Source organism: Neodiprion lecontei, chromosome 4 (assembly GCF_021901455.1).
Source record: "Neodiprion lecontei isolate iyNeoLeco1 chromosome 4, iyNeoLeco1.1, whole genome shotgun sequence".
Taxonomy (NCBI): Eukaryota; Metazoa; Arthropoda; class Insecta; order Hymenoptera; family Diprionidae; genus Neodiprion; species Neodiprion lecontei.
In genome coordinates, this window is record NC_060263.1 from 34,426,779 (window position 1) to 34,452,920 (window position 26,142).

General features: G+C 35.7%; 2 protein-coding genes across 10 annotated transcripts; both read left to right on the top strand.

The window, feature by feature from the left end:
- Nucleotides 1-451: 451 nt before the first annotated feature.
- LOC107222661 (tau-tubulin kinase homolog Asator) lies at nt 452-23,235 on the top strand. 8 transcript variants are annotated; one of them, XM_046736411.1, is made up of 15 exons: nt 453-642; nt 5,801-5,933; nt 7,503-7,650; nt 7,806-8,020; nt 8,818-9,087; nt 9,219-9,305; nt 10,300-10,572; nt 10,707-10,896; nt 11,432-11,781; nt 12,184-12,480; nt 15,582-15,905; nt 15,990-16,257; nt 16,564-17,043; nt 17,305-17,725; nt 18,963-23,235. In XM_046736411.1, the coding sequence occupies exons 1-15, from the start codon at nt 635-637 to the stop codon at nt 19,015-19,017; spliced, it is 3,519 nt and encodes a 1,172-aa protein (XP_046592367.1). In that variant the 5' UTR covers nt 453-634; the 3' UTR covers nt 19,018-23,235. The 8 variants fall into 8 exon arrangements, with proteins under 8 accessions (XP_046592374.1, XP_046592367.1, XP_046592368.1 ...); XM_046736412.1 differs by having other exon boundaries at nt 17,329-17,725; XM_046736413.1 differs by having other exon boundaries at nt 17,338-17,725.
- A 646-nt stretch (nt 23,236-23,881) lies between these two features.
- LOC107222660 (threonine aspartase 1) lies at nt 23,882-26,117 on the top strand. 2 transcript variants are annotated; one of them, XM_046736419.1, is made up of 8 exons: nt 23,882-24,169; nt 24,381-24,448; nt 24,527-24,798; nt 24,893-25,037; nt 25,112-25,228; nt 25,361-25,553; nt 25,650-25,801; nt 25,985-26,117. In XM_046736419.1, the coding sequence occupies exons 1-8, from the start codon at nt 24,097-24,099 to the stop codon at nt 26,057-26,059; spliced, it is 1,095 nt and encodes a 364-aa protein (XP_046592375.1). In that variant the 5' UTR covers nt 23,882-24,096; the 3' UTR covers nt 26,060-26,117. The 2 variants fall into 2 exon arrangements, with proteins under 2 accessions (XP_046592375.1, XP_015517594.1); XM_015662108.2 differs by lacking the exon at nt 25,112-25,228.
- The last annotated feature ends 25 nt before the right edge of the window (nt 26,118-26,142 follow it).

The window sequence follows — 26,142 nt, forward strand, 5'->3', positions numbered from 1 at the left end:
GTCAAGAATCGAACGATTCACACCGATGGTGTTTAATTTTACACTAATTGGTGTGGACTTTTATTGACACCGTGAATTTTCTGACAGTGTGCGGCAAAGATTTAGCTGAGTAACAATGGGAATCACGAATGAATATATTGCACATGAGAATATCAAACGGAAGTAGATGAAGAGTGAAATGTCGGTTGGGTCAAATTTCGGAAGATGCTCGAATTGAGCCCAACTTTGTTGAACAACATTCATTTCGGTGCAGCGGTCGGTCAGTTTATTTTTGCGTCTGACAATCCAGGGCGTTTAATATAAGCCATAAGAGCCCAACTGCCATTGTAAACTAGCATTTTCGAGTCCCGGACGTGGATAGTTTCAGGGAGGGAGGGGGGCTTGCGAATCGGTTGGGTTGCATTGCGTGCGGCCTCAGAGGAACGTGAAGGTTCAGTTTTGGCTCGCGCCAAGATCAGCAACATCCGTCGCTGAACGTGAGGAGTGAATAAGTTGGCATCAGTGTGCTAAGGACCACAGCGGTGAACGACCACAGCCAGCTCTTGTTGCTGGATTTTCAACCTCCATACTTACCTGTTACTAATTTTCCGTCCTTGTGGTGGTCGGACGACGCACGGAATATCGGACGCGAGATATGAAGTGGTACGTCTCCGTTCGCAATCAAAAGTAAAACGCACGTGCCGCATCTGATATTGATAATTGTTATAATATTCTCGTGTTGTGATAATAATCAGCGCGCTCTACTGTGTGCAGCTTGACCGCTTTTTGGACGCTAATTATCCTCACCTCGTTTCAAGTATGACCTTAAGTGCTGCAAACAAGTTATTCTGATCGATATTTCAACTTACCGAAAGTTGTTACCTTCAAAGCAGCGTGTAAGCTGGCCTAAAGATGATCGAATATCGTCAGTGAGACGATGTGTCGATCTTTTGCGATATTTGAATTTGGCGCCTACAAGATCCATCCCTTGACTACATTTATACAACCAGTAGGAAATTTACCCCGAATTTTTCATACTTAGCGTTCTATGTTTCGTTTCTTCGTTCTCCACACAATGATGTCGAAAATTTTTAAAGTGGATCGGTACTTTCATTTTATAAGTCTTTTTGTTTATCCACGGTGTGATCATGATAAGGAGTGGGAACTATCCATCATTTCTGTTTTGAGTTAATTGAGCTTGAACTTTTGGAGAATAAGTTTTCGTATAAAGTTTGCGTTACGGAGACATGCATATAATGTTATAAACCGCTCTTAGCGGGCTTACAACACTTTCATTTTACGCGCTGCTACATTCGCGAGATTTATTGGGTTTCTTTTTTTGTCTTGCAACTCTTACTGACGTCTGAGAAGCCCGACGCTTTCCTTGAAATCCATCCAAATCCAAGTCAAACATATTGCGACAATAAGCCGCATTTGTTACATGGGTTACTAGTACATTCGGCTTGTATGCACACAAAATTTAGCTTTCAATATGGCAGGTCAATTATAGTACATTACGAGTTAGTAGTTTATCACGCCTTATTAGCCCGGCAATGTTCGAACAAACGGTGCAGATAATGTAAGTCGAATGATCCATTACCGAGATCCTGAACGTTTATTTGACCAATTTTCCCCAAGTACAAAAGAAAGGCATCCATTTTTAGATTTGTACCTGCACGTGTGCGACAACCGACACGATTCGTTAAGTTAAGAGTTCGTTGCCAGTTAGCAAACGACAAACACAAGATCTGTAGATATCAAAACCGATTTCAAAAATACATGGAAAATAAGATTCAACGGAATATCGAGACTTCAGATTAATTTATAATTTGACTAATTTTGCGGAACTTGTACAACGATAAACAGAATATTTGAGTGGATAAGTTATGCATGTTGCGTTGAAGGCTGAACGTGGGCTCGATCACCTTTGGACAATGCATTAGCGGAAAGCACTTGGTAATTTTTGGACGTTGTACAAGTTCAACGTGAATTTAATGAATATTGAATTACTGAGTTCACGTTACCAACATACCATGTGACGTCATTCCCTGCATCTTATGTCATTCTTTTGACAACAAGAGCAAAGAAAAAATACGTCGAAAATAAAATGTAGCATCCAACAATAGAATACGAGATATAATAGAATAGACGGAAACAGGGAAAATCGAATCAGCGCCCGAATCAACAACGGTGTTTTCAAAAATAGCATGGAAGTATCGCAGGTTGCTAACCCAACCGGCGTTTTTTAAACTTCCAGCTTGCAGCTCGCGCGCGAAACAATTTCGGCCGCTGTTTGTACTCAAACGCGTGAATCGTACGGTCGACACGCAGACACAAAAAGACACTACATTACAAGTAGGTATATTACATGCAGGAGATGTGGCTTGTGTTCAAAAAAAAAAAAAACATTCTATAACTTACGGGAAATAATATTACGTACCCAAATCTTTTTTACTGATAATCCAAAGCTGGCAGGTTAATTGTTGAAAATACCAAAATTGAAAGCATCTAATAGAATGTTGGAAACAAAGTTAGTCAAACAATGTTCAACGTATCGCTTGAAAGTGTTACTATTTCTGTCAGCCTGCTGATAATCTGACTAATGGTAAATATATGTGTAGCTTTAAGAGCGGTCTAGGATTTTTCTCAAAGAAAGGAAGCCTGGTTATATAGGTATGCATTGTGCTCGTTTTCCTCTCGTTTTTTCTAATGTGTCCGTAATTCAGGTCAAGGCAAAGTTTTTCTTCGTTAGCTTATCCCCCTACGTTTTTAACGTACGTCCGCGCAATACCGTAGATCAATTCCCACGGTCACGGAAATGAGCTTGGCCTTATTAACGCTGCTCATTAATTGATTTGTTATAATACTTTAAGTTGTATAAGATTAAATGTTCTGGAATTTAATCGATTATTTTGCCAGCAATCATAATACTGATTTTCATATCTTACCCTATTTTTTCATCCAGTTAGTTTCTTTGCTATATAAATTTTGAAACGTTCGTTTCCGCCTCAACCGCGATCTCAGAATTCCCTGTATATACAGGGATTCGATGAGTGATAGAGTATTTAAAAAAGAATGTCGGCTTAGAGCTGGTTGCTGGGAATCATAAACAGGCCGACGTTCGGTTAAAAATAGTTGTTTCAAAAAAACGGAAAATAATTTGGTTGTGGGTGCGTCGTATAGTTATATAGAATAGTGTGTAATCATTTATTTGAACGTTACGTAAATCGGGAATAGCTGATTTCAAGCACAAAAATTTTATACCTACACCCTTCCCACTGATGAATTTACATTTTTTTCTTCTTCCGCTGTATTGAATTTCAAAGTACACACACATACCTATAAGTAGAAGCCATTATAGTATGATCTTTACGAACATTCAATAACACGGCAACAAACGCATCATGATTAACCTTCGGTGCAAATTTATGAGTTAATAGCTGTAATAATCAGGAACATAAACATTGTAAATTTATTAGCTATGTGGGTCGTACTTGACCATGATCAGATCGGTCGACTTCACCCAAATGCACCCTAATAAATATTAAAATTGATGTAAACCGTGGAGTATTCAGACGACATAAGCACGCGGAACTAGTAATTTGAATACCTGACGTCTCATCAATTAAATCTAAGGTTTATACGATCAGATAGTCGCTTTGCCATTGCGTATTGATCTCACTTGGGGCCGATTCAAGCAGCTTGTCTCGTAAACAGATATTTTAACGTTTACCATACATTTTCAAGGCTATTCTCACAAACAACTGATTAACCAGGGAAACGCAACGGAATTTAGACCCCCAGTATTGACGCATAAAAGTGTAAATCATGATTCAACAATCGTACAAAGAATTTAGTAAGCTTCTCGGAAGACTATCTATTTTTCACACTTCTTTATCCTATATGTAGTTATGGAATATCGTTAAGTCAGTCACGTGATTATTTTTGCGACCATTTATCGTGGATAGTATATTTTCCCAGTAAATTACGTGTTGAATCGCGTGTACAGGCTTTGATCATTTATAATAGCGTATATCTATGCAATGCGATTTCCATGCGACTATAAAGGTTGGCATTCTCTTCTTTCTTCAACGTTTTCTTTTATACCTGAAGATAAAAGTACAATCTCTGATTTATGGTATCTCATTAATAAATTGACGTAACATCTTTCCCCTCGAGACAACAGCTGAGAAACTCGAGTGAAGTATCGGTATACATATACAGGTATACCGATATAGGTACCGTACTGCAGAAATAGTTTTGGTTTGACTGCCGAAAATTGTTGCCAGAATTATAACATCAGACGAGAATTGATGTTCGATTACGCATATGTAACAATTCTATAAGCCTGTTGTAATTCGTTCGAATTTGTAAAAAGAATATTGTTTGTATTTGAATTAATCAGATTATTTAAGTGAGCATGCGACATAGTTACCAAATTTCAATTATGATACGGGCGAGTGTGCAATTTTACGATAAAATAAATGAAAAATACACGAACATATAGAAATGTATGTACCCATTTCGTCTCGTGAATTAGTGCGTGTCGTCTCTGTAGTGGATCATACGTCCTGTGGGTGAAAAGAAAAAGAAACAAGAGTACGCTCTAATAAGTTTGTCAGTTTTTCGGTAGCAGCCGGCATACTTTAGTAGGTATACGTATGAAATGGCTGGGATCTTCCCGTGGTTTGCCAAGAATCATAAAAATACGTGATATCGCGCGAGCAGAGACAAAGTCGAGTCAACGAACCTGACACAAGCGCCGAAGCGTCGTGTCTTACACTTTCCCGGAGTTTTGACCAATCAGCTGATACCCCTTCTCCTCGCGTAGCTCAAGACAGGGTATTTAATCAATTGCTAAGTTAGCCGAGCGGAAAGAACCAGTAGCGTGACAAATTCACGCACTCAGATTGCGCTCAAATCTCGCGCGGAGACCAATTCGGAGGAATGTTCGATATAACTCGAAAGGCGCCGCCGCATCGATCGCGGAACCTCAGCACCATCCAACGGTGTTAAGCGCGACGAGCCGAATGTGGAAAGAAAATGGCCGTAAAATCGACATTATACGGATTTCTTTGCAAAATTAGTGAGTATCTAGTGTATGTCGTATAAAAATTCGATCCGTTGGAGAGCGATAGTGTAGATTCGATTGTTAAAAAGTGTGTGTTGGACCGGTGAATTTTGTTAATAGCAACAGAATGGCAAATATTCGATTCGACAACAAGACTGCGAAGATATAACCGCTCGCCGTCAGCGCCTAGCAGACGACATTTTTCCTCTAGTAAAAATAAAATGTCATTATATTTGGATCGGTGTAGTACGCGTGGGGGGTTCGACGAATATTTCTCAGGAACTTCGGGGAGACCGGGGGTGTTGTTCCGTCTCCTACTTCGCGGCGCTAAGTGTTACCGCCAGTAAATAAGAGAAAGACAAAAGAAACCCTCGTCGACGTTAAACTACATTAAATCTGTTTCACGTGAAACAACTCGTAGATTCGTATCGCTATCTCCGGTTATCTCCCTGTTTGCTGCTGCTGCTGTCGCCGGGTCAGGCGGCGGCGGGGTCGGAGGGGGGGCTAAAGGCACCCCTTGTCCTGGCTGCACCCTTTGCCTGCACGCAATCATGGCTGCCTAGCGCGGGGCGCGTATTGACCAATTTTCCCGTATGACTTTTAAGTCGAAATCCTTGGCGTGCGGCTCGTAGGGCGTGTCTATTAACCCCGGTAGTAAATATTTGACAACCCTTGATCGCCGATTTTCATCGATAGTATAAGTTAGCCGACTGGCTCTGATTTCCAGTGAGTTTAATACCCCTTTTACAGGCATCCAAATCACCCTGGGAAGCTGGTGTTAAGGCATGTAGGCGACGAGAGTACAGATCAGAACAACAACATCACCATGACTAGTGTCGATTTGTTGCAGCCCGGCCATGTGGTCAAAGAACGATGGAAAGTTGTGAGTAATCCGCACTTACAAGCTGTCAATTATCTCTAGTTATCAGTTTCTCTTTTCCCCTTCTGCTACTCTTATTGTCAATGTTTATACCTACCTACCCACGTTCCTGAACACTGATAATTCTTTTTTATCCTCTTTTTTTGACTCTTTACCCGTTTCAATGCATTTTCTCCACATGGTAAATATCACATCCAGTATATTTTAAATTCATGACACAAGTATCTCTGTGCATTATTTCTGTCATTAAAGGGTCGATAAGTTTTTGGCTTAATTTTATTTCAACATCTTTTCCCCGGTAGGTTTTATTTTAGCAATATTGTGACGAAATTTTTATTTATTTTCTAATCAAAGCGGTAGAAAGAGATAAAAACTAGCAATGAAATTTTACTACCGTCTTTCGGTATACTTGATAGACCATCCAAAACTCAGGAAGGGTCATTCTAATCCCTGCTATTATTACCTGCAGTTATTGGCATTTCATTTTTTTCTATCAAGGGTATGAAATGTTGCTGATAAGTGATAACACTGGGACAGTTTAGGTCATTTAGGTGGCAGAGTTTCCTTATCTCAATGTACTTTTAACATGGTTTGTGAGTTTCTTTTCAACATTGCGTTTGTTGAACTTCACTCAATATTATCCATTGCTTATCTTCCCAAGAAAGGTTGAACAAACAGTTAATGATTGTACTCAAAACTATTTCCCTGAATTGTTGCAACAGTTTACTAAGATTCAGATAATTATTCGTATTTCTTTTCGATTTTAAACCATTTATATTGAAAATTTAAATTTTGAATTTTCATGGTTCAACACTAGCCTTGTGCTTTTCTAAATTCAGATAAAGTTGGAAACGGGTATGAAACTAAATTAAAGCTATCAAGAAGTATTTCGTACCAATTATATAAATATTAGTGAGAAACTATAAAATATTTGAGTTCAATTTTTGACTGTCACAGAACATATAAAATATCGTTGGAGATAATCTTTGTATGATTGTTACCCATTTTTTTCAAATACAAATACCAATAAAAGTTATAATAGTACGAAAGTTGAGTAGAAACCATTTTTTTTTTTTACACTGCAAGCTTAATTTTATGGCAAATCTATAGCGGGATGGTGTAATTAGGCAATTTTCCAATTCTTCCACTAAAGAATCTTGACCTTGGATGGCTGCCTGGCATGTATGTGGGTCAAATGTTCTCACAATTGATTTAAAATAATCTCTTTGTCATTTGAGTAGGTCTTTCATTGTTACACTTTGGATTTTGGCTTTCATTCTTGAATCTGATCACATGACATTATATCGTTTATTATTTTGCATTCACTTAAATAAATTCAATATTACCTTATAGCTGTTTGGCAATTATTCTTGTTCGTTAAAGAAAATACAAATAGAAAGAAAATCACGAATAGATTGTGAGAATTGCCTGATTATAAAATAGTCATTTGTTGAAATGTGCATAACACCATTTTTGGTAGGTTGTTCGATTTTGGGGAATCTTTAACAGCTCGATAATTGAGTGAAAATAACATTCTTTGATGCACTTGTATATTTTCCATTTCCTAAACAGCTGAAGAAAATAGGTGGTGGTGGGTTTGGTGAAATCTACGAGGGTCTAGATTTGGTCACGAAGGAACAAGTTGCTCTGAAAGTAGAATCTGCACGCCAGCCGAAGCAAGTTCTTAAAATGGAAGTGGCCGTTCTTAAAAAGTTGCAAGGTAACTTATGTGGCTGGCTGCAATTGTTTTATGTGCATATATCATTCAATCACTAACTTGCATCTCTTAAAAGAAGTGTTTATGCATATCTTACACGGATTATATACGTTTCAAAGATTAATTGTTATATTTTTATTGTTTCGTCTGAATTGCAGGTAGAGAACACGTTTGTCGATTCATAGGATGCGGTCGTAATGACAGATTTAATTACGTAGTGATGCAGTTACAAGGAAGAAATCTAGCCGAACTACGACGAGCACAGCCCAAAGGTGCATTTTCGCTTTCCACAACGTTGCGATTGGGCTTGCAGATACTGAAAGCCATTGAGAGCATTCATCAAGTGGGCTTCCTACACAGAGACATTAAACCAGTGAGTCATTGTTACTTAAATGAATAATTCTATGCTATATGACTGTTGCTATTTCTCTCCAAATTAACCATTTACTACTAACCCACAAACAGCATATCTCACGATAGCTTTATACTGATACAAAATTTTGACATTCACAAGTTTTAACTAAAGATTCAAGTGTCACTTTTTTGATGTGACAGGCTAATACAGGTGATAATGCCAGGCGTGAAAAAGTTTCACTCTGTATTTGAAATCTGAGATTATATGTTTCTAAAGTTACATATAAGAAGTTATATTATGCAACAATGAATAAATGACAATAGTAAATGCACTATGCTAGATTAAACATTTAAAAGTACGATACAAGTAAGCAGAGCACGATTGAATCAAGGACAATAAAGTTGTAGGAAGTAATGTGCTAATTTGGCTAGTATGCAATGGTGTTCTTAGGCATGAAGGCATCCTTGTCTCATTGCAAAATGTAGTTTACACACAACTGTACTATATTCGATTCATTTTGAAATGTACATACGTACGTTTCAACACTTGCCATTGGTCTGACGCCAAATCAATTGCCAAGCATATAGTAACCATTTCTCATCCTCAGATACATGAATGGTAGTACGATAACATACATACTCAACAGGAAATTGGAACGAACAATGTTTTGTATATCCTAACTGTGATGAATAGGATTTAAAACTGTTCAAAATCTACTCGAGATTGTTGAATTTTTTGTTCGATTTTTTTTTTTTTCTAATGAATCCGTCCATCCTATCTCATTTCTGTTACAAGATTTTCCGTTATGCTTACAGTCTAATTTTTCAATTGGTCGTCATCCTTACACGTCGAGGCGCGTATATATGTTGGACTTTGGCTTGGCACGACAATTCACTACCGGCACAGGAGAAGTTCGTGCTCCGCGCGTGGCAGCTGGATTCAGGGGAACTGTGAGATATGCTTCCGTTAATGCCCACAGGAACAAAGAGATGGGAAGGCACGATGATTTGTGGTCACTTTTCTACATGCTGGTTGAGTTCGTCAATGGGCAACTACCCTGGCGTAAAATAAAAGATAAAGAACAGGTAATGTCATTTTGTGAAGCAGCTTGCACTGTTTGATACCCTCATATATCCTACAGTTCGGTTCAGAAACGATCGAAGCCTTTAGTACATTCATGTTATTAACTAAAATTTGGAAATCAATTTGACTTCAGGTCGGTCTTATGAAAGAAAAATACGACCATACTCTTCTTCTCAGGCACCTTCCTTCTGATCTCCGTGTTTTCTTGGAACACATCCAGGTATTTATTAATATTTATCATTACAATAGCAATTCTGCTATGGAAATAACAAAATCAATAGACGTGGATGACTATGTATTTTTTCATCCAAGAATACCTGCTTCAACTGGCCAACACAACTTTAAAATAGTTTATTAGGAAACTAGAAGCTCAATCTTGTACTTAAAGAGAATTGTTCTTTGTATTTCAATGATTTTTGATGATTATGGAGGAGAATTTCCTACTCGCTCTTATTTCCACTAGTAAGATATCGTATTAGTTATTTAACATATTTCCACGTATCAATTGACGTGATATGCTTATTTATTGTGTGGTGAGTTTGAAATTTTTATTTCACCAGACGAATTAGCCCTGGCATATCTCCAAATATATTTAAAACAATTTTAGGTCACTAGGGTATTTGAGAAATGAAGACAAAAAATTTCAAAGAAACAGTTAGAAAACAGAATATTAACAGAAAATGAGAAATTATGACTAGATTTTTCGCAAGTGAGCACATGAGCTTTGTTGCGGACCATTTAATGTGAAAATTGGATTGTGTATGAAAGTATAAACTGAACTGATTGTATTTATAATTTTTATTTTTTTTTTTGTGATAAAGACTATTAGTTTTGTTGGTAACTTTTTTTTTCTTTACTGCTGTTCATGAATGAGAACATATTGACAAGTGAGGAAGAATATTTGGTCCAAGTTCAAATGGCCTACTATATGAATGGACCAAGGTTTTCTTTAAAGTATTAGTTTCAAACGTCAGTTAAGTGATCTAGAAAGTACCACTTTTCTGTTTAAAAATAATAACATCCTATTTTGAACGATTGAATCATTTCACTTTCTAGATATAAGTATGACTTTTAAGCAGGTAAAAGATGTGACCACGAAATTCAAAAACTATCGATTGCTAAAAACATTATTTTGTAACAGTGAAAGATAGATATTAAACTTGAAAAATACGGAATTATTCTCAATCCTGTAATATCATAAAAACCGTTTGCAGAGTCTGGAATACGTAGACAAACCAAATTATTCAATGCTGGCTGGTTTGTTCGATCGCTGTATGAAACGTAGAGGCGTGAAAGAAAAAGACCCTTATGATTGGGAAAAACCCGGGATAGCAGAACAAAACTTACCATCCACTAGATCATTGCCTACTGCGACAATCCCACCAGCACCTCCTACGGCTGCAACAACTAATCAGGCACCGACAATACCAAACCTTGACACAAATAATCAAGAAAACATGGAACCAGATAATAGAAAGGAGCTGGATGTGAGTCTGTTTAAGAAATAAACTTTATTCATTCCGTAATTTCAGTTTAATTAGCATACGTGAAATCAATACATCAAAGAACTCGTTTATCAGCTGCTTTATTGTACAATGTTATTCTTTCTGTTTATAAACAGGCTCAATTTGACTATGAAAGTGCGTATAGAAAAATACGGCAACGAGGAATTGAGGAATCAACAGTTTCATTAATTCCAGCCCTTAGCAATCTGGGTATTAGAGATAAAAATTGCAATGCTACAATACCAGTGACAGACAACACACATCAACAAGATGCTCAACAGGCAGCTGTTACGTCTCCAGTACAAGGTAACGGATATTCAACTTTAATTTATGCCCAGTATTTACATTTATTTATAGGCAACGGCGTATTTTGAATTTTCCTTATAAAAATTGACCAAGGAGCTTTGATCATCCTAACTCTCTAACATTTGATTTACTGGAAGTCTAATCAGTTGCTAAGCATTTTCTGTTATAAGGGCAATGTCAAAAGTATCGCGAACAGGTACAGATGATACTAATGCCTAGGTAACATGCTATTTCGGGTATCTGATCAATACTTCCATATAATAACAAGTTATTCCCACTGGCATCTTGGTGATTAAACTCAATTACATGACATTTACTACTTAATCACTCTGAAGATTTATTTTACTCATTGGCTATAACTTACTTTGAAATATCAACTGAACAAAACCATGCAGACTGTTTGATATATCAAAACTTGCAAAAATGTTTCATTTGTATTCCATGTATAAGACCACTAACGTACAATCAGCATTATCGATTTTTTACGATATTTCATAGTAGACGTGATCTGTAAAAAAATATATGGATTTTGAAGGCTCAATATGGAAGAGGCGAGCGGTATCCATGGCTGTCGAACCACAAGTACAAGCAGCTCCTACAGAAAAACAAGTGGACAATGAAGGAGATGCGTTAATGACATCTGCTCGTTCCGCTTCTGAAGTTCCTCGTCCCAAAAATGTTGCCAATACTTCCACTCCACTTCGAAAATCCGCTAGCGGTGCTACTTTTGCTTGCTTGAGAGTTCAAGTTCAAGAACTTGGGAATCAGGGTACTCCGGAAACAGCACCGGGTGATGCTACTACTCCTAGGATACAAACTGAAGTAGATGCATCGTACTGTTCGTACGACGGAACTCATGTTAAACAAGTGGGAAACCAAAGTCCCGTAAGTGTGATATTGATGAAATTAAAAATAAAAGAAACCATTCCTCTAGAAGAAGTAAAACGCGTCGGATAATCGATTGGTCAAAAGGACTAGTATTGTTTACACAAATAGCTCAGAATGTCTTGGCTGATTTTGCTCGAAATCTAATCAGTTCTAAAACTTGGCAAAAACCGCATGGGTTGTGATCACAATAATCAAAATCTATTATTTCGTTCTTAAGATATTTTCAGAAGCGATTTTGTAGACCACAGAACATGGAGAACAAGTGAAAATTCAGCTTATCATTTTTGGGGATAATTATAATAAACTTTCCCGCTTGACTGAAAGCAGAGAAGCCTAAAGTTGAAAAGACGAACGCATCCTATCAAATTTTGTAATATTATGTATGCTGGCTAATTTTAGGTGACTGAGCAAAGAGAACCTCTGCGAAGAGAGCCAAGAAGACGGACAGATGGTAGACAATCAAATAGAGGGGGTCGTGCAGCAACACGCGATTGTTCAATAACACAATTTGCGCAAATAGACGACGACAATGTTTCAGCACTGCAGCAAGTAACTAGAGGCGGTGGAGGATTAACGCTTGCCTCACAGTGGAAATCACAGTTTGATGATTCAGAGGAAACTGACAATGAATGGAAAGGAGAAAATTTACAAAGTCCCGAGCACAAGGGCACTAATCCACCCTCTTTAGTTCCACAGGTATTCATTTGTCTCATATGCTTAGTTTCTTACTCCAAGGGTCAGACGCGAGTAGAATCCAATTGAGCATGTTTTTTTGAATTTTGCTTTTGTTCTCGAGAGTTTCAGCTCGAGAATTCCTATGTGAAATGTTTCACAACAACGTTCAGTTTTTAATCCACAAAATTCCCATATTCCGTGCCTATCGTAACACATCCGTTTTGCTGGTCGATAAACATTTAAATTTTATTATAACTAAGAAACCTATTATCGTATTAATAATTAACTAATTCATCACAATTCTGTAAGGTTTCTTTTGTTTTTTTTACCAAAGTACTGTCATGATTGAAAATAAATCAAGGTTTCATTGAAATTTTCATATAATTTTGTAAATAAAAGCGTTATCATGCAATTCTCATATTCGAAACTTCTGCGCTTATGACATGGTATTAAGTCTATCATAATTTGCTACATCGTTGTGAAACAATAACTTTGTTTAACATTTCATTTCAAATTTCATTCAACATTGTTACGAAATATGATTATTGACCTTTGTCGATATTTGATATTCTAGCCACGTCTGGCCTGTATCGACACCCTCACTTGCCACCTAGCATCTGCTGATGTTCTGCCAACCCACGCCCTGACCACCAACGCTTAAGCATTAGATATTCGCATTGCCTTCTACTTTCCGTACTTCATTTAGTTTCAACAAGAATATGGCTTTGCCAGAATGTATTCCAAATCAGAACAGCATCACCAGCTGACCGAATCTATTTCGCATTGGGGAGACAAGGCCAAAATGGATTGTCCGAAAATCTATAACCCAGCTAAACTGGAATATGTTGTTTTCTCATGTAAAAAAAAAGACACGTATTTTCCGGTCTGGCTGAAAAAAATTTCCGACGAAATTATGGCCATTTGCATATTTACGCTCCTGTTACAGATGTTTTAGTAAAACGAACAAATTTTTTCTTCAATGCGCTATATCTTCGGAACGAATTAACATAATTGCAACTTTCTGGTCTCATTTGTTTGTAGTGAAGTTTTTAGCATTCTTTCAAAGCCTATAAAGCAACTGGAAGATTTTAAAAAATTAGCAACATTGCTTCCTTTTTTCGAAAATTTGAAAAAATTGATTTTCTCAAAACTTCATCTTTTTTTTCTTTTACATTTCGCACAATATGCGGAGTGATATGCCTCACATATCCTATACGTTTCATTGACACTACTAAAAAAAACCAAATTCCTGCGTTCTAATGTCTTTTGTACTGAAATAAATTCTCAATTACAAAGTTCTTCAATGTTTCGCTTTAGACCCTTTGGTAGGCTGACTAAATAGAAATATGGTCTAGAATTCCGACCTGGTACGTTGTTTGATTATCTATTCCTTCAGCAATACAGATATAGCTGGAACAAGTTTCTGGTATAATTTTTCTTGTATCAGAAACTCACAGTGATCTGTATTAATACAAAAATATTAAGAGTAGGTATTAAGAGAATTTTATTAGAATGTAGGAATTTAGTTTTTTCATACGAAGTGGTGTCGTATTATCAATGAAACTTATAGGATATATGATGCATATCACACCGTATATTGTCTGAAATGAAATAGAAAAAAAGATGGAGTTTTTAGAAGATCAATTTTTTCAAATTTTCGAAAAAGGGACGCAATGTGGCTAATTTTTGAAAATCTTCCAGCTTATAGGCTCTGAAAGAATGCTAAAAACTTCAGAACAAATAAATGAGACGAAAAAGTTTCAATCATGTTAATTTGTTCCAGAGATAGAGTGTGTTGTAGAAAAAATGCGTTCGTATTATTAGAACATCTGTATCAGGCGTGTAAATATTCGAACGGGCATAATTTCGTGGGAAATTTATTTTCAGCCAAACAAGAAAATACGAGTCTCTTTTTTGTCACAGAAAACAGCATATTCCAGCTTCGAACAATTCTGTACCATTATGATTTCCGGGCTACCTGAACTGAGATGGATTCGTCTGATGGATTGCAGCGAATGCAGATTTTTTTGGTTTTACGTTATGGATAGTTGGTGGCTTTCTCTTTGCTTCAGAAATATACCGCTTTTTATATTCTTATAGTTCAGTTTTGTGTTAGAAACTGTTTGATTGCGATAGCTTAATTCAATAACCTTTACTCCTGACTTAAATTATTTTTATTATCTAAACCAAGGACTGATATACACGCTTTAAAATGATCTAGTTGATTATTACCATTTTATGTGATGTATATGGCCACTTTAGTATTAATTTGTTTAGGTGTTCATAATAATAATCTTAATATATTTAGGTGATAAAACACAACCATAATGGACCATCATTGATACAATTGACAATACTTAAAAAATAAGCTCATTTTCTTGGGGCAATGGCCTGTTCTAGAGTTGAATCAGTAGTTATACAGATTATTAACTTCTCCAATGGGCTAGTTCCATGTGTATTGGAATCCTGCGTTTTAGAATACTTTCATATCAAATCAGTTATAATTATTCTTCATGTTAAGTGGGCTATAATATTCAAAATATTCTAGTAGCTTCATAACGGAAGATTGAATGAGCTTTAAATATTCTGACAAGTAACCATATATGATCAAAATGAGGTAAAAAGTGCAAGAATAAGTGATAGCTTGATTTCTACATAATGCAGTTGAATAAATTATATATTTGACAGTTGAAGCACTCTTATAATGATGTTGAAAATCAGTAAAATAACTAACCGAATAAACAATAGCTTATCTGCCTTTAACTTTTATCACGAACATTTTCAAAGTTACTGCTGAAATTTAGATGATCAATTATGGAACACAGGCATTAATATTAGTAATGAAAAAAAAAACAAACTGAAATTAGATTAAGGGTGATTAAAGAAATTCCTGTTACTGTAAAATTTAATCTAGAAAAACAAATTCGTAAGTCAATTGAGAAACAGTGCCCATGTCTAGTCGTCTGATAAATATTTTCGATTCGGATCTGCAAAAATGCATGTCAAGGACTTTGGAGTAATAGTTTCTCATTGAACATGTCTCCACATCTCAGATCTAGTCAGAAATTCAAGCTTTGCAATATCTGTCCCCTGAAACGATAATAAAACGACATACTGATTAGTTGAGTAAGAAGACAAATGTGCAGTCCACAGCTGTTAGTGAAGTCGTAGCTACTGCTACAGTGACAGGGGGTTCTCAGGACACAAAAGTCCAAGCTACGCCAGCAGCATCTGTCACACCAGCAACGACTCAACAGCAGATTGCACTCACAGGACAAGCAGCTTTATCTAGAATCAGTGAAGATTCACCACGGCCTCCAGCACCTCACAGATGTCTAAACATTGCCGGGATTGAAAAATATCCAGAACTTCAAGGAGCATTGCCTCGTGCTTGGAGTATGCCGGTGATGGCATGCAATATCCGTTATGACTTAGAAGCACCATTGGTATGTGAAGGACAAAACTTGATTTTTTTTGAATTCTTTGTGTGTACCTATTTGGCCAATCTTCAGTCTAAATTTTTCTATCAGGTGCAACAAGCAGCATTCGATGATCTATTGTACGAGGTTGATGTGATGAGAAATATTGCAGCACGTCGCGATGATCCGAAAGAAATTATACCAGTCCGAAGGGCTAGTGTACCAGCAGTTACGTTTTCACCGCCAAATACAGTGCCAACCACGCCAGGTGCTGACGACGAAGAACAAGCGGTTGCTGGAAGGCTTGAAATCAGGGTCGTAGATGCAACGGGAGGGGCCACAATCGTACAAACGAGAGCTGACAAGGAACCTTTACAAAGTCAGTGAATCACCCTTTGTTTTAAAAATATATACGCGATAACAAATGTTTGAATCTTTATTCAAATTTGCTTTAGAATTTTGAATGGGTCTGCATCGAATCATCATCAAGTGATGTCTATGTGGTTTACGAATCAAAAACATCAATGTGTTAAAATATTTGAAATTAATGAATTGCTTTAGTTTACCTGAAAGAAAAGCCAATTCAGAAATTTACATCTTGTTAAATTATCTTTTGTGTAAAAAAAATGTGCTATCTGTCAAGTATACGGGCATTTATTGAAAAAATTTATTCTTGCTAAAACAGAAAAATTAACAAATGGCACAGCCGGCAGTCCAGCCAGTCCAAATCCCGGACCTGAAGATCCATCTATATATTTTGACGCAGCAGAAAATCACGCAGCTATTAATAATATTTCGAATGGAGGCGCTTCTGCGGCTACCACATCAAATACCTTACCCAATGCTGTTTCGGTTCGAGAACTTAAAGAAATTAAGGAGAAAGAAATAGAAATAGAAAAAGAGATAGAGACAGAAAAAGATAAGGATGTTGAGAAAGAGAAGGAAAAGAAGAGAGCGAAGGAAAGGGAAAAGGCAAAAGAAAAAGAAACTCCAAGTAGACCACATAGTACACATAGCAAGATTCCAGTGCCAGTGAAAAGTCCACGATGTTCTTTGTCCGAACCCACACCTGAGTCAAATAATACAGTAAATACTACGAAATCCGGAACTGGGAGTGATATGGAAAAACCTTCTGTGGGAAGTCAACATAAAGAGAAAGATAGTGGTGAGTTGAATTACTTTAAACTAATTTCATCGCACCACTCATTCTAATTTGACCAATTAATATCGTTTGTTACTTTGAAAATTTTGTTTGTCATTTTAATCATCCTTTTCAAGCCCCGATGGAATATTGGCGAAAAAAGAGAAAACATAAGAAGCACACAGAAGTTGACATTACTGCCAATCGATCATTTTCCTTTTTTTTTGCAAAGAATTTTTGTTGTTTAGTTAGCTTCTTGGCTTTATTAACGATAGCACCTTTTAGCAAACAAAGGTAAACCTTTGATAGTACCTGCAGAAGCTCCGGCACTCCGTCGATGTGTAACGTTGCCTGACGCACGGCCAACCCAAACTCTCTTAACTTCCGCAAGTTCAACTGATGAAGAAAACCTGACTGGTTGTACACCTGCGCTCCGTCGTCGAAGGCTGAGTGAGAAATACGTCACTGATGCTAGTCAACTCAATCTGCACTTTCAAAGACCTCAACATAGACCCAGACCAATTTCTGAGATATTACCACACATGCAACTATATGCTAGAGGTGTGCCATCGTATTTACTAGGGGAGGGTGGAAAGCGAAGTGAAGAAAGCAGTGATAATGAATCCGACCATAGTGGACCTCCAAATGCTCAACCACCGCCACCACCCACCTCACTGCCTCCTCATGGGGCTGAAAATAATGCTAGGTATGAAGTCAATCAAATAACTATCTAACTTCTCCTTCACATCATTTTACTGTGCATCATCTGTCTGCATACACAAATCTCTTGAGTTAAAAAACTAGTGGAGATTACTGTTAGCTGGTGAGTTTTTCAAATGTTCTTCTACAGTATATTTTTTATACTCCGCCCAACGAGAAAACAAAGACTCGATCAAAAGAAAACTCGCTCATTTCGGTTAGATATAATAGGGTAGAGGACGCAAGGAGTGTCACCTTAAAAGTTTGAGATACTGGATAGCCTGTACATAGACTAAGTTCGTTCACCCATTAGACGGAGTATAGTCGTGTCAGTATCCCAGTATATTTTCATTTGTGGGTTCGGGCTCTAAACTACCTGTATTGGAATTGCATTTGTCTCGCTGGTGTTCAGTTCTGAAGTGTGTGCACCTGGTTTAAGATGAATAAATGTTTAAATTCTTTATTCGTAACTAGAATCAGGATAGTAATATACAATTGATGATAGTTGTAAGTCGATTTTTCTTATTTGCTTAGATTGTTCTAACACTACTTCACAAAATATTGTGTAAACTCTACTATGTTACTCTTTAAAACTCCTGTAATGTAAAACTGTATTAAAACACTGTAACTCTTAGGAGTTGGTACACAAAATGATGTCTTGCTTATGAATATGAATGATGAAGTACAGTCTGATTGGTAATGATTTTTTAGATATTTGAATTACAAATACTGCTCAACTAAAAGTTTTCTTCTTCCATTGATTTCTTGTAATCACAATCGAAGATATTTGCCTTTCATTTGTCAACTATATGTCTACTTTCGAAATAAGAATATTAAAGTAATTGAAACATCTTACACCATTCCTGATATGCAGAAGTCATCTTGTGTATCAACTACCTGTTTGTCAATTCTTTACCTCAGTATTTCCCTGTTTCCTGAACATTACAGACAATTCCGTGTGAACGAATTTTCAAGCTTGGTTATTTTTTAACAAATTGCAATATATGTTCATGTATCTCATAATACTTATAATGGTTTATTTCCCCCATTTTGTAAGCACAGTCATGACATCGATTTTATTTTATACAAAAGATTGTTAAAAATAAGTTTGTTCAGCTGAAAAGTGAAAATTATGTAATCTTTGAGTTTGTATTTATTAATTGTTATGGTTTGCATATTGACAAATTTGAAAATTCAACATTAATACTTCAGTAATAAAAACTCTTCGATTTCGTATGTTTCAGGTGTCGCAGGTACAGGCCAGTACCAGATACGACGGTAGTCAGCAGAAAGTCGTGAGGTTCACTTGATAAAACGCGGAATTCCTCATGTACATCAAGAATGGCAATGTTGTACCCATGGTCAACCAGGAATGTGATACCTTATTAGATTAAAAACAAAGCCTAAATATTTTCTAGCAGTTGACATTAGATCAGTCTCAAGGCTCCGGGGAATATCGACGAAAGGTAAATCGCAATGTAACATTATGTTACATCGGATTGCAAATATGACAGTGTAATGCGTCATAATCTCGAGGTATATATTTTATCTTATTTCCGTCGCATTTGGAGACAGCAAGCGCCGTTAGTATTGTTTCAGGAAGGTAAAACATTTATCTTTCAAATTTTTATGAAGAAAAATACGAAAGAATTTAAGTGTTTTGAATACAACTGTAAGTGAACTTCTCTTCAGTGTATAAATAGTGAAAAATGTAAACTAAGTTTATTGCATAATCGAATCACAGTAAATCTGAGTCACACTCAGCTGGTAAATGTCTTTGTGGATGAAATAGGTGAAATTTGCAGTATAGTGGCATCACAGTATGAAAAGTGATTTGCTTTACGTGCAATTCTGCTAATTGGGAATGTGTATATATGATATTTAGTGGTGACTGACCTGCAGTACCACGTGGCAGCTATTTTTGATTTCATTTACGTTTATAGGTCCACTGCATAAAATACATGATATTCGAGGGGGAAAAAAAGAAACTGATGTAACAGAAATATAAGTGGTATCTATCATGAATTTTATTTAACATTTTTTCAATCTTTACAGTTTATTTAACTGTACAGATGTATATTACTTTTACATTTTTTAGATTTCATTAATTTATGAACGCATTACAATTCTTTCATCAACTTCAGTGAATATTTATATGAGAATTATGCTTCATTTCACATAGTATACTATCACGTATTCTATTTAGACATTACTTAAAAAAATTCGTTTCTCGTAAAACTCATTATTACCACTCGATGTAGCTAGCAATTGGTCGAGTACATATTTGAATAATCGGAGCATTTAGATCAATGCACATTGTACATATTTCCACTGTACGGAAACGATTAATTCACTGAATAAGAGTCCACTGTCTGAGAGGGTGTGACAGACAGTGTTACATGGAGAAACAATAACACATATATTTTTCTTCACTTCACATACTTGATCCATGATATAACGTGGCCTGTCTATAAGTATCCGAAGAGTATAAAAATCCAAAGAGTGATAGGGATATTAGGAAAAAAGACAAAAAACTACCAAAAAAATTAATTAAAACGAATTGATAGATAGTATTACTACCGTACGATAAAAGTTAAACTGCTCGTACCTTTGTTACGGGTGCACTTATTCGAATAATTTCCTTTATTACGGATATCAATGAAACCAATAGCAAATTGTCCAGAAATGTAATAATCCGAGAGACCATTGAATCGTAGGGTAAAGCTCTTAACACATGAATTAGATCTGAAATAAAAAAATTTCAGCTAGTGGACACACACACGGTAGCTAGTTCCATAATTGAATCTGGTATCTGTCACACTTGGCTTTATACTCTTAGCGCCCCCTCCCTCTCCACCCCAGCATAAGAAATATGGGGGGAAATGTTGTAGTAAATAATTTTAGAATATTTATCGGACCTGGACGAGTGTGCTAGTCTTGGCAAAACCCACCGTTCAAATTTATTGGAATTAAACGGTTATTAAATAGTGTAAAGTTTGGATCAAAACTTGTAACGAAAGCACAACCGTACATGTCTGTTCATACAGTGAGCTGTGAGCTAGAGATCTGAATCCGTGCATTTTATGTTTGAGAAATGGTGTGCTAATTGTACTGTACATAATTTTTAAAACTACAAAATTTTCTATCAGTCAAATAGATGTTTCCCGGTTGAACGAGCATAGACGGAAATGAACTATAGTATTAAATACACCAATTTAGAAAATGCTTCAAGTGATACTGCATAAATTGTCACGAAAGTGTGGAAAGATATTTTTCTTGACTTATAAAGTAGAGATAGTAATTAAAATGTCCATAAACCTTCTTGATCTCGCTTTCTCAAACAAAAAATTGCCCATTTTATGCTTGTTGCAGCAAAGATTCGTGTAAATGTATAAACTGTAAGATTCGAAGTGTACGACGTATTACTTTCTTGTAGTGAAAAAACAATTTACGATTACCTATATCAAGCAATCAAATTTATTTTAATAATCGAAGAAATTCAACGTGAAAAAAACAAAAAAAAGAAAGGTTATTAAAAACTAGTCATTTTAATAAAATTGATTGTGTACCGAGTTACACGGTTAAAACTAAAGTTTTACAGACAACGATTTGTCCCATATTATATACATCATAATAATAATCATAATAATAATATTATATAAGGTGGACGAAAAGAAACATATTTTGATTTAAATATTCAAATAATACCATTCTAAAAGTTAGAGCAGCCAATTAAAAATTGATATTCCGTGTAATAAGGGGCCATTCATTAATTACGCAAGGGCCGGGGGGGGGGGGGGGGGGGGGGTAAAAAAATCTCTACATGCCCTTATCTTGGGGAGGGGGTAAAACTTATTCTTACGTAATATTTTATATGTCGAAATTTATCATTAGAAATCTACTTCCATTTCGATGCCGAATAGCCGTTTTTCATTCTATAATATACAATTGGATTTACACCTTATTTTAAAAATTTTTATTGCTTATTAAGATTTTCAATTCTTAAACGTGTTCATTTTTATCCATTTTCAATCTTGTAAATAAACATTATACATTTTTCCCGTTTATTGATATTATTGTAATTATTTAAAAAAACTGGATAGAATCTTACGTAAGACGGGGAGGGAGAGTTCAAGAAATCTTATGTGCCCTTACATGGGGCAGGGGGGGTCAAAAATTGCCAAAATCGTCCTTACGTAATTAATGAATGGCCCCTAAGAACTTCAAATGAAATTTATTATTTTCCTACGGCACATTATAATTTTTTACCTTTTTCATTTTTCATTTCTTTTATTTGAAATTCTCACTTTTCTTGAGTTAACAGATACTTATTTTTTTATGCAAATCCCATGAGCTATTAGAATAATGTAAATTTTTTTGCTCTACTTATTGATGATTGTAACCAAATAAGTATGTTAAGCCATTATAATACAGTTCGTAATGCTACTAACATATCCCTACAAAAGCCACAAGATACTCCACAAATATAACTGTCCTATAGCAACGCGGTATTTCCACGCTAATCTAATGTATAAGAAAGTATTTATTATTTACGTAAAAGATTACGGTAGAGACAAGAAAAATAAAAATAAATAAAGTCATGACTATGTTATAATAATTTTAGTATGGATCAGTGATCCGTAGGTCTGCAAAGGTGACAAGGGATTACTGAAAATCCGACGGCGGGTTGTAAACTTGTGCAATATTGAACAATACGTATTGCTTGAACTACTTACTATTGAAGTAAAAAATTTAGATGAAATAAAAGTTAATATTTGAAAAAAAAATAATATAACGCTACTATGTATTTACACTGTAGCTATTAATTTTCATGCATAATATATGAGACCGAATTATTTTCTTTTAATTTCTACAATAACTCACAGTTTTAAAAATGGTTCATGATATCGCAAATTAGAAAATATTTCTGTTATACAAGCTGTAATATTTCTAATGATATGTATTGTAATTTAAATAGGTATTATGCGCGTCATGTGATATAATGATCTCTCGATCGATACTTTTTGTATGTAATACCACATTCATCATCAATGGCATCGCCTTTGAAATCAGAATACAAACTCATAGCTGCTCTTATCCAAACATTTCACGTCCCCAAAGCAATAGAATGATTTAATTAATTGCTTCATTCTGTCAACTTTACAGACTGCCCAAACTGCTCCATCATTTATATAGGTTCCTGTACATAACGATGATATATTATAATGAATACCATATGATAAATAATGATTTATTATTATTATCATTATTATTATTGTTGTTAATGATTATCATCTAAGGTCTTAACCGATGAATAACTGTATTACAATATTGTATTCTTTCTCTGCTTCATGCTCTCTATAGATAGCCACACAAAAAACTCTAATTCCGACGTGTATGTAATCATGTTTGACTACTTGTGTACCCAGCAATCTTGAACAAAGGTACTATCAATTATTATTAATGAAATATTGTAATGAAAACTTGAAATGGTAAATAGATATTATCTATCGACAATTGTTAATTTGTTATTATTATTTTTATTCATATTGTCGAACTATAAAAATGCAGGCAGATTGGGATGGTGAAACATATGCTTATATCTTGTAATTAGCGTTTATGGTAAAAGCTTCAGTCAACACAATTAGCTACTTCAATAAAATCCAAAGTGAAGAAATTAATTTGAATGGCACAGAAGCGAACAGTCCAAGTACTACATCGATCTCCCATTTGTGGTATCACGCTTCTTCAACTCATGTGAATTATTTTCCTATTCACACATTTGAATACGGCCAAATGTTGAAGATGAAATCTGAAAAAGTCCTGTTGAGTAATGAATAATTTTCCATGCAATGTTGTAATAAAAATATCGAAGAATTATTTGAATTTAAGGTATCAGAAGTAATATCAATAAAAGATTTTATTATTTATTTCGGGTTCATACATTTTTTCTACTATTTTTCATTCCATCTCTGATCCTCGGTAAATATTACACATGAAACATGACCTGAAGTTATAATATCAATTTTTGAATAAACAATAAATGCAGATATGAAGTCAAAGTGAAAGGCACTGTGGAAATTTTCAAAAAAATGACTTAAATACAATAATAAGAGCGTTAAATCACGATTAGTTGATGGGTGCTGAAAGCGATAAAAATCATCTTGTGAAGGTCGTTTGTAAAAGCGCGCATAATTTCTAGCGTCCCACGCATTGTGATTGGAATAGATGCATCAGCTGTTGCCCTGTGATATACCCATCCATTATACACATGGTGCAGTAGAATACTGCTGTTGCGTTATGTTCTACATCAAAATAAGAAAACATAACCCTGGTAATCACTGAATTATTAGTTCGTACAGAATTACAGAGAAATTAATGGCTGCGAATAGTATTGCAGACCACATGGACATGGACAGCTCCAGAAACGGTTTGATTGCAGTACATGTCGGTGAGTCGTCCGTCAAGCTTTGATACATACATTGTTTCCCACTCTTACAGAAATCTAATAAAACTAATCATGATAATTTTTATCGGACCTGAATGCCGTATAAATAAACAGAACGTTGCTCACTGTGCCAATTTCTAGGTTATACGTCGCCTTTAATTTAGGATAATTTTTCAAAAATTATGGTTAAATCCAGTTTTCTATGAATTTTAAGGTGCTGGTCAACATTCTCTTACTCTGAAAGAAAAGTATGAAAAACTTTGCTGCGTAGCATGTAAAAAGGTGAAATATTCATTTTAAAAATAATATACTCCTCCAGCTTCATTTCTCAAATTCAAATAATGCAACACATCTTATCAGGCAGCCAGTATTTTAAAATCTGGGGGAAATGTGTTGGATGCCGTAGTTGAGGCTACAATTATACTGGAAAATTCGCCATTGACAAATGCTGGCTATGGATCAAATCTCACAATTGAAGGAAAAGTTGAATGTGACGCCAGTGTTATGGATGGTTCAACACTACAGTTTGGAGCTGTAGGAGCTGTTGGTGGCATAAAAAATCCAGTCGCTGCTGCCAAGCTATTGTGTAACCAGCAGTCAGGCAATCTCACACATGGTAGAATTTTCCCCAGGTTGGTAAGATTTACATTTTGTTTAATAGGTATTTCTTAAACCAGAGATAATTAAAGTGTACAAAAGTGTAAATGCTTAGTTATAATGTTATAGTTTCTTAGTTGGAGATGGAGCGCAATTATGGGGTAAAGAAAAAGGTTTGCAAACAACGTCTGTGGAAGACTTAATTTCTGTCAAGGCTCTAAAGATCTATAAACACTACAAGAGGAAAGTTCTCAGTTGTGAAAATGTACAAGAGGTAAATTCTTTTGGTATCTGAAGAGATTTGTGTATAGAAAGCTTAAATTAAGAAGACGTATATTCTTTTTTTAGCAAATTACTAAAAAAATGGATACAGTTGGTGCCATATGCGTTGATACAGATGGAAATGTTGCATCTGCATGTTCCAGTGGCGGTATTATTTTAAAGCATCCCGGCAGAGTTGGGCAGGCAAAAAAATTAAAATCTTAATGAAATTGAACATTATCTATCTTAACCGTTGTGAAACTGATACAATATTACCGAATTCATCACAGGCAAATTCAAGAGTTTAGTCGATAGTTTTATGTTTTGTGTTTTCAGGCCGCGGTCTGGGGTTGCGGCGTATGGGCACGTAGTGCGAGAGGTTCCCTAGATTGTTCAGTAGCAACTAGTACATCCGGATGTGGAGAGCACTTAATTTCTGCAACTTTAGCTCGATCTATTGCTGAAGGTATTTTAAGCTCCAACTGCCCAACCACTGCACTCCACAATGTGATGAAGAATGATTTCATTGGTAACACTTCATGATATTGCATCCTTGATGTCTGCAATTTTTCGTGTCAATAATCAATTATTTAGGAAAATTAAATGTTGTACATTTCTATTTTAGAGTCGCCTTTCTTAACGGGACTTGACCAAAAGCTTGGTGGGACTATAGCGATTAAATATTCTCCCCAACAATTTGTTGGAGATCTACTATGGAGCCATTCAACGAAATCAATGATTATAGGGTACATGAATACGAGAGAACCAAAGCCAAAGGTGTGTCTATAGAATCACTGGATTGAAGTGACGGTGTCTTAATTTTGTATACGTCATTAACATATAGACAATGATTTAACCAAAATATTCAGTACTAAAAATTAGCCTTGAAACTTCAAAGTACTTTCAGTCATCATAACTCTTTGGGATGTTTTTTCAAAATCAGTTACTTGTCCTTTTCAGAGTCGCATGTCTGTATTGACTTCACCAGAAGTAGGCAGAAAAGCAGTTGTGGAAGGAATCGGATTTAGGATATGAACGATGTAATGTTACACAATTACACTTTGAATAAATTATACAATTTTTTTACCAGTAACAAATCTTATCAGCCTTTGTGTGGA

Bases quoted from the DNA above. Each gene is read 5' to 3' on its own strand.
- LOC107222661 (XM_046736411.1), top strand. The intron at 8,021-8,817 runs GTGAGTCATTGT...TTATGCTTACAG, and splicing joins TACACAGAGACATTAAACCA to TCTAATTTTTCAATTGGTCG. The intron at 9,088-9,218 runs GTAATGTCATTT...ATTTGACTTCAG, and splicing joins AAATAAAAGATAAAGAACAG to GTCGGTCTTATGAAAGAAAA.
- LOC107222660 (XM_046736419.1), top strand. From the start codon at position 24,097: ATGGCTGCGAATAGTATTGCAGACCACATGGACATGGACAGCTCCAGA. The intron at 24,170-24,380 runs GTGAGTCGTCCG...ATGAATTTTAAG, and splicing joins TTTGATTGCAGTACATGTCG to GTGCTGGTCAACATTCTCTT. The intron at 25,802-25,984 runs GTGTGTCTATAG...TGTCCTTTTCAG, and splicing joins CGAGAGAACCAAAGCCAAAG to AGTCGCATGTCTGTATTGAC.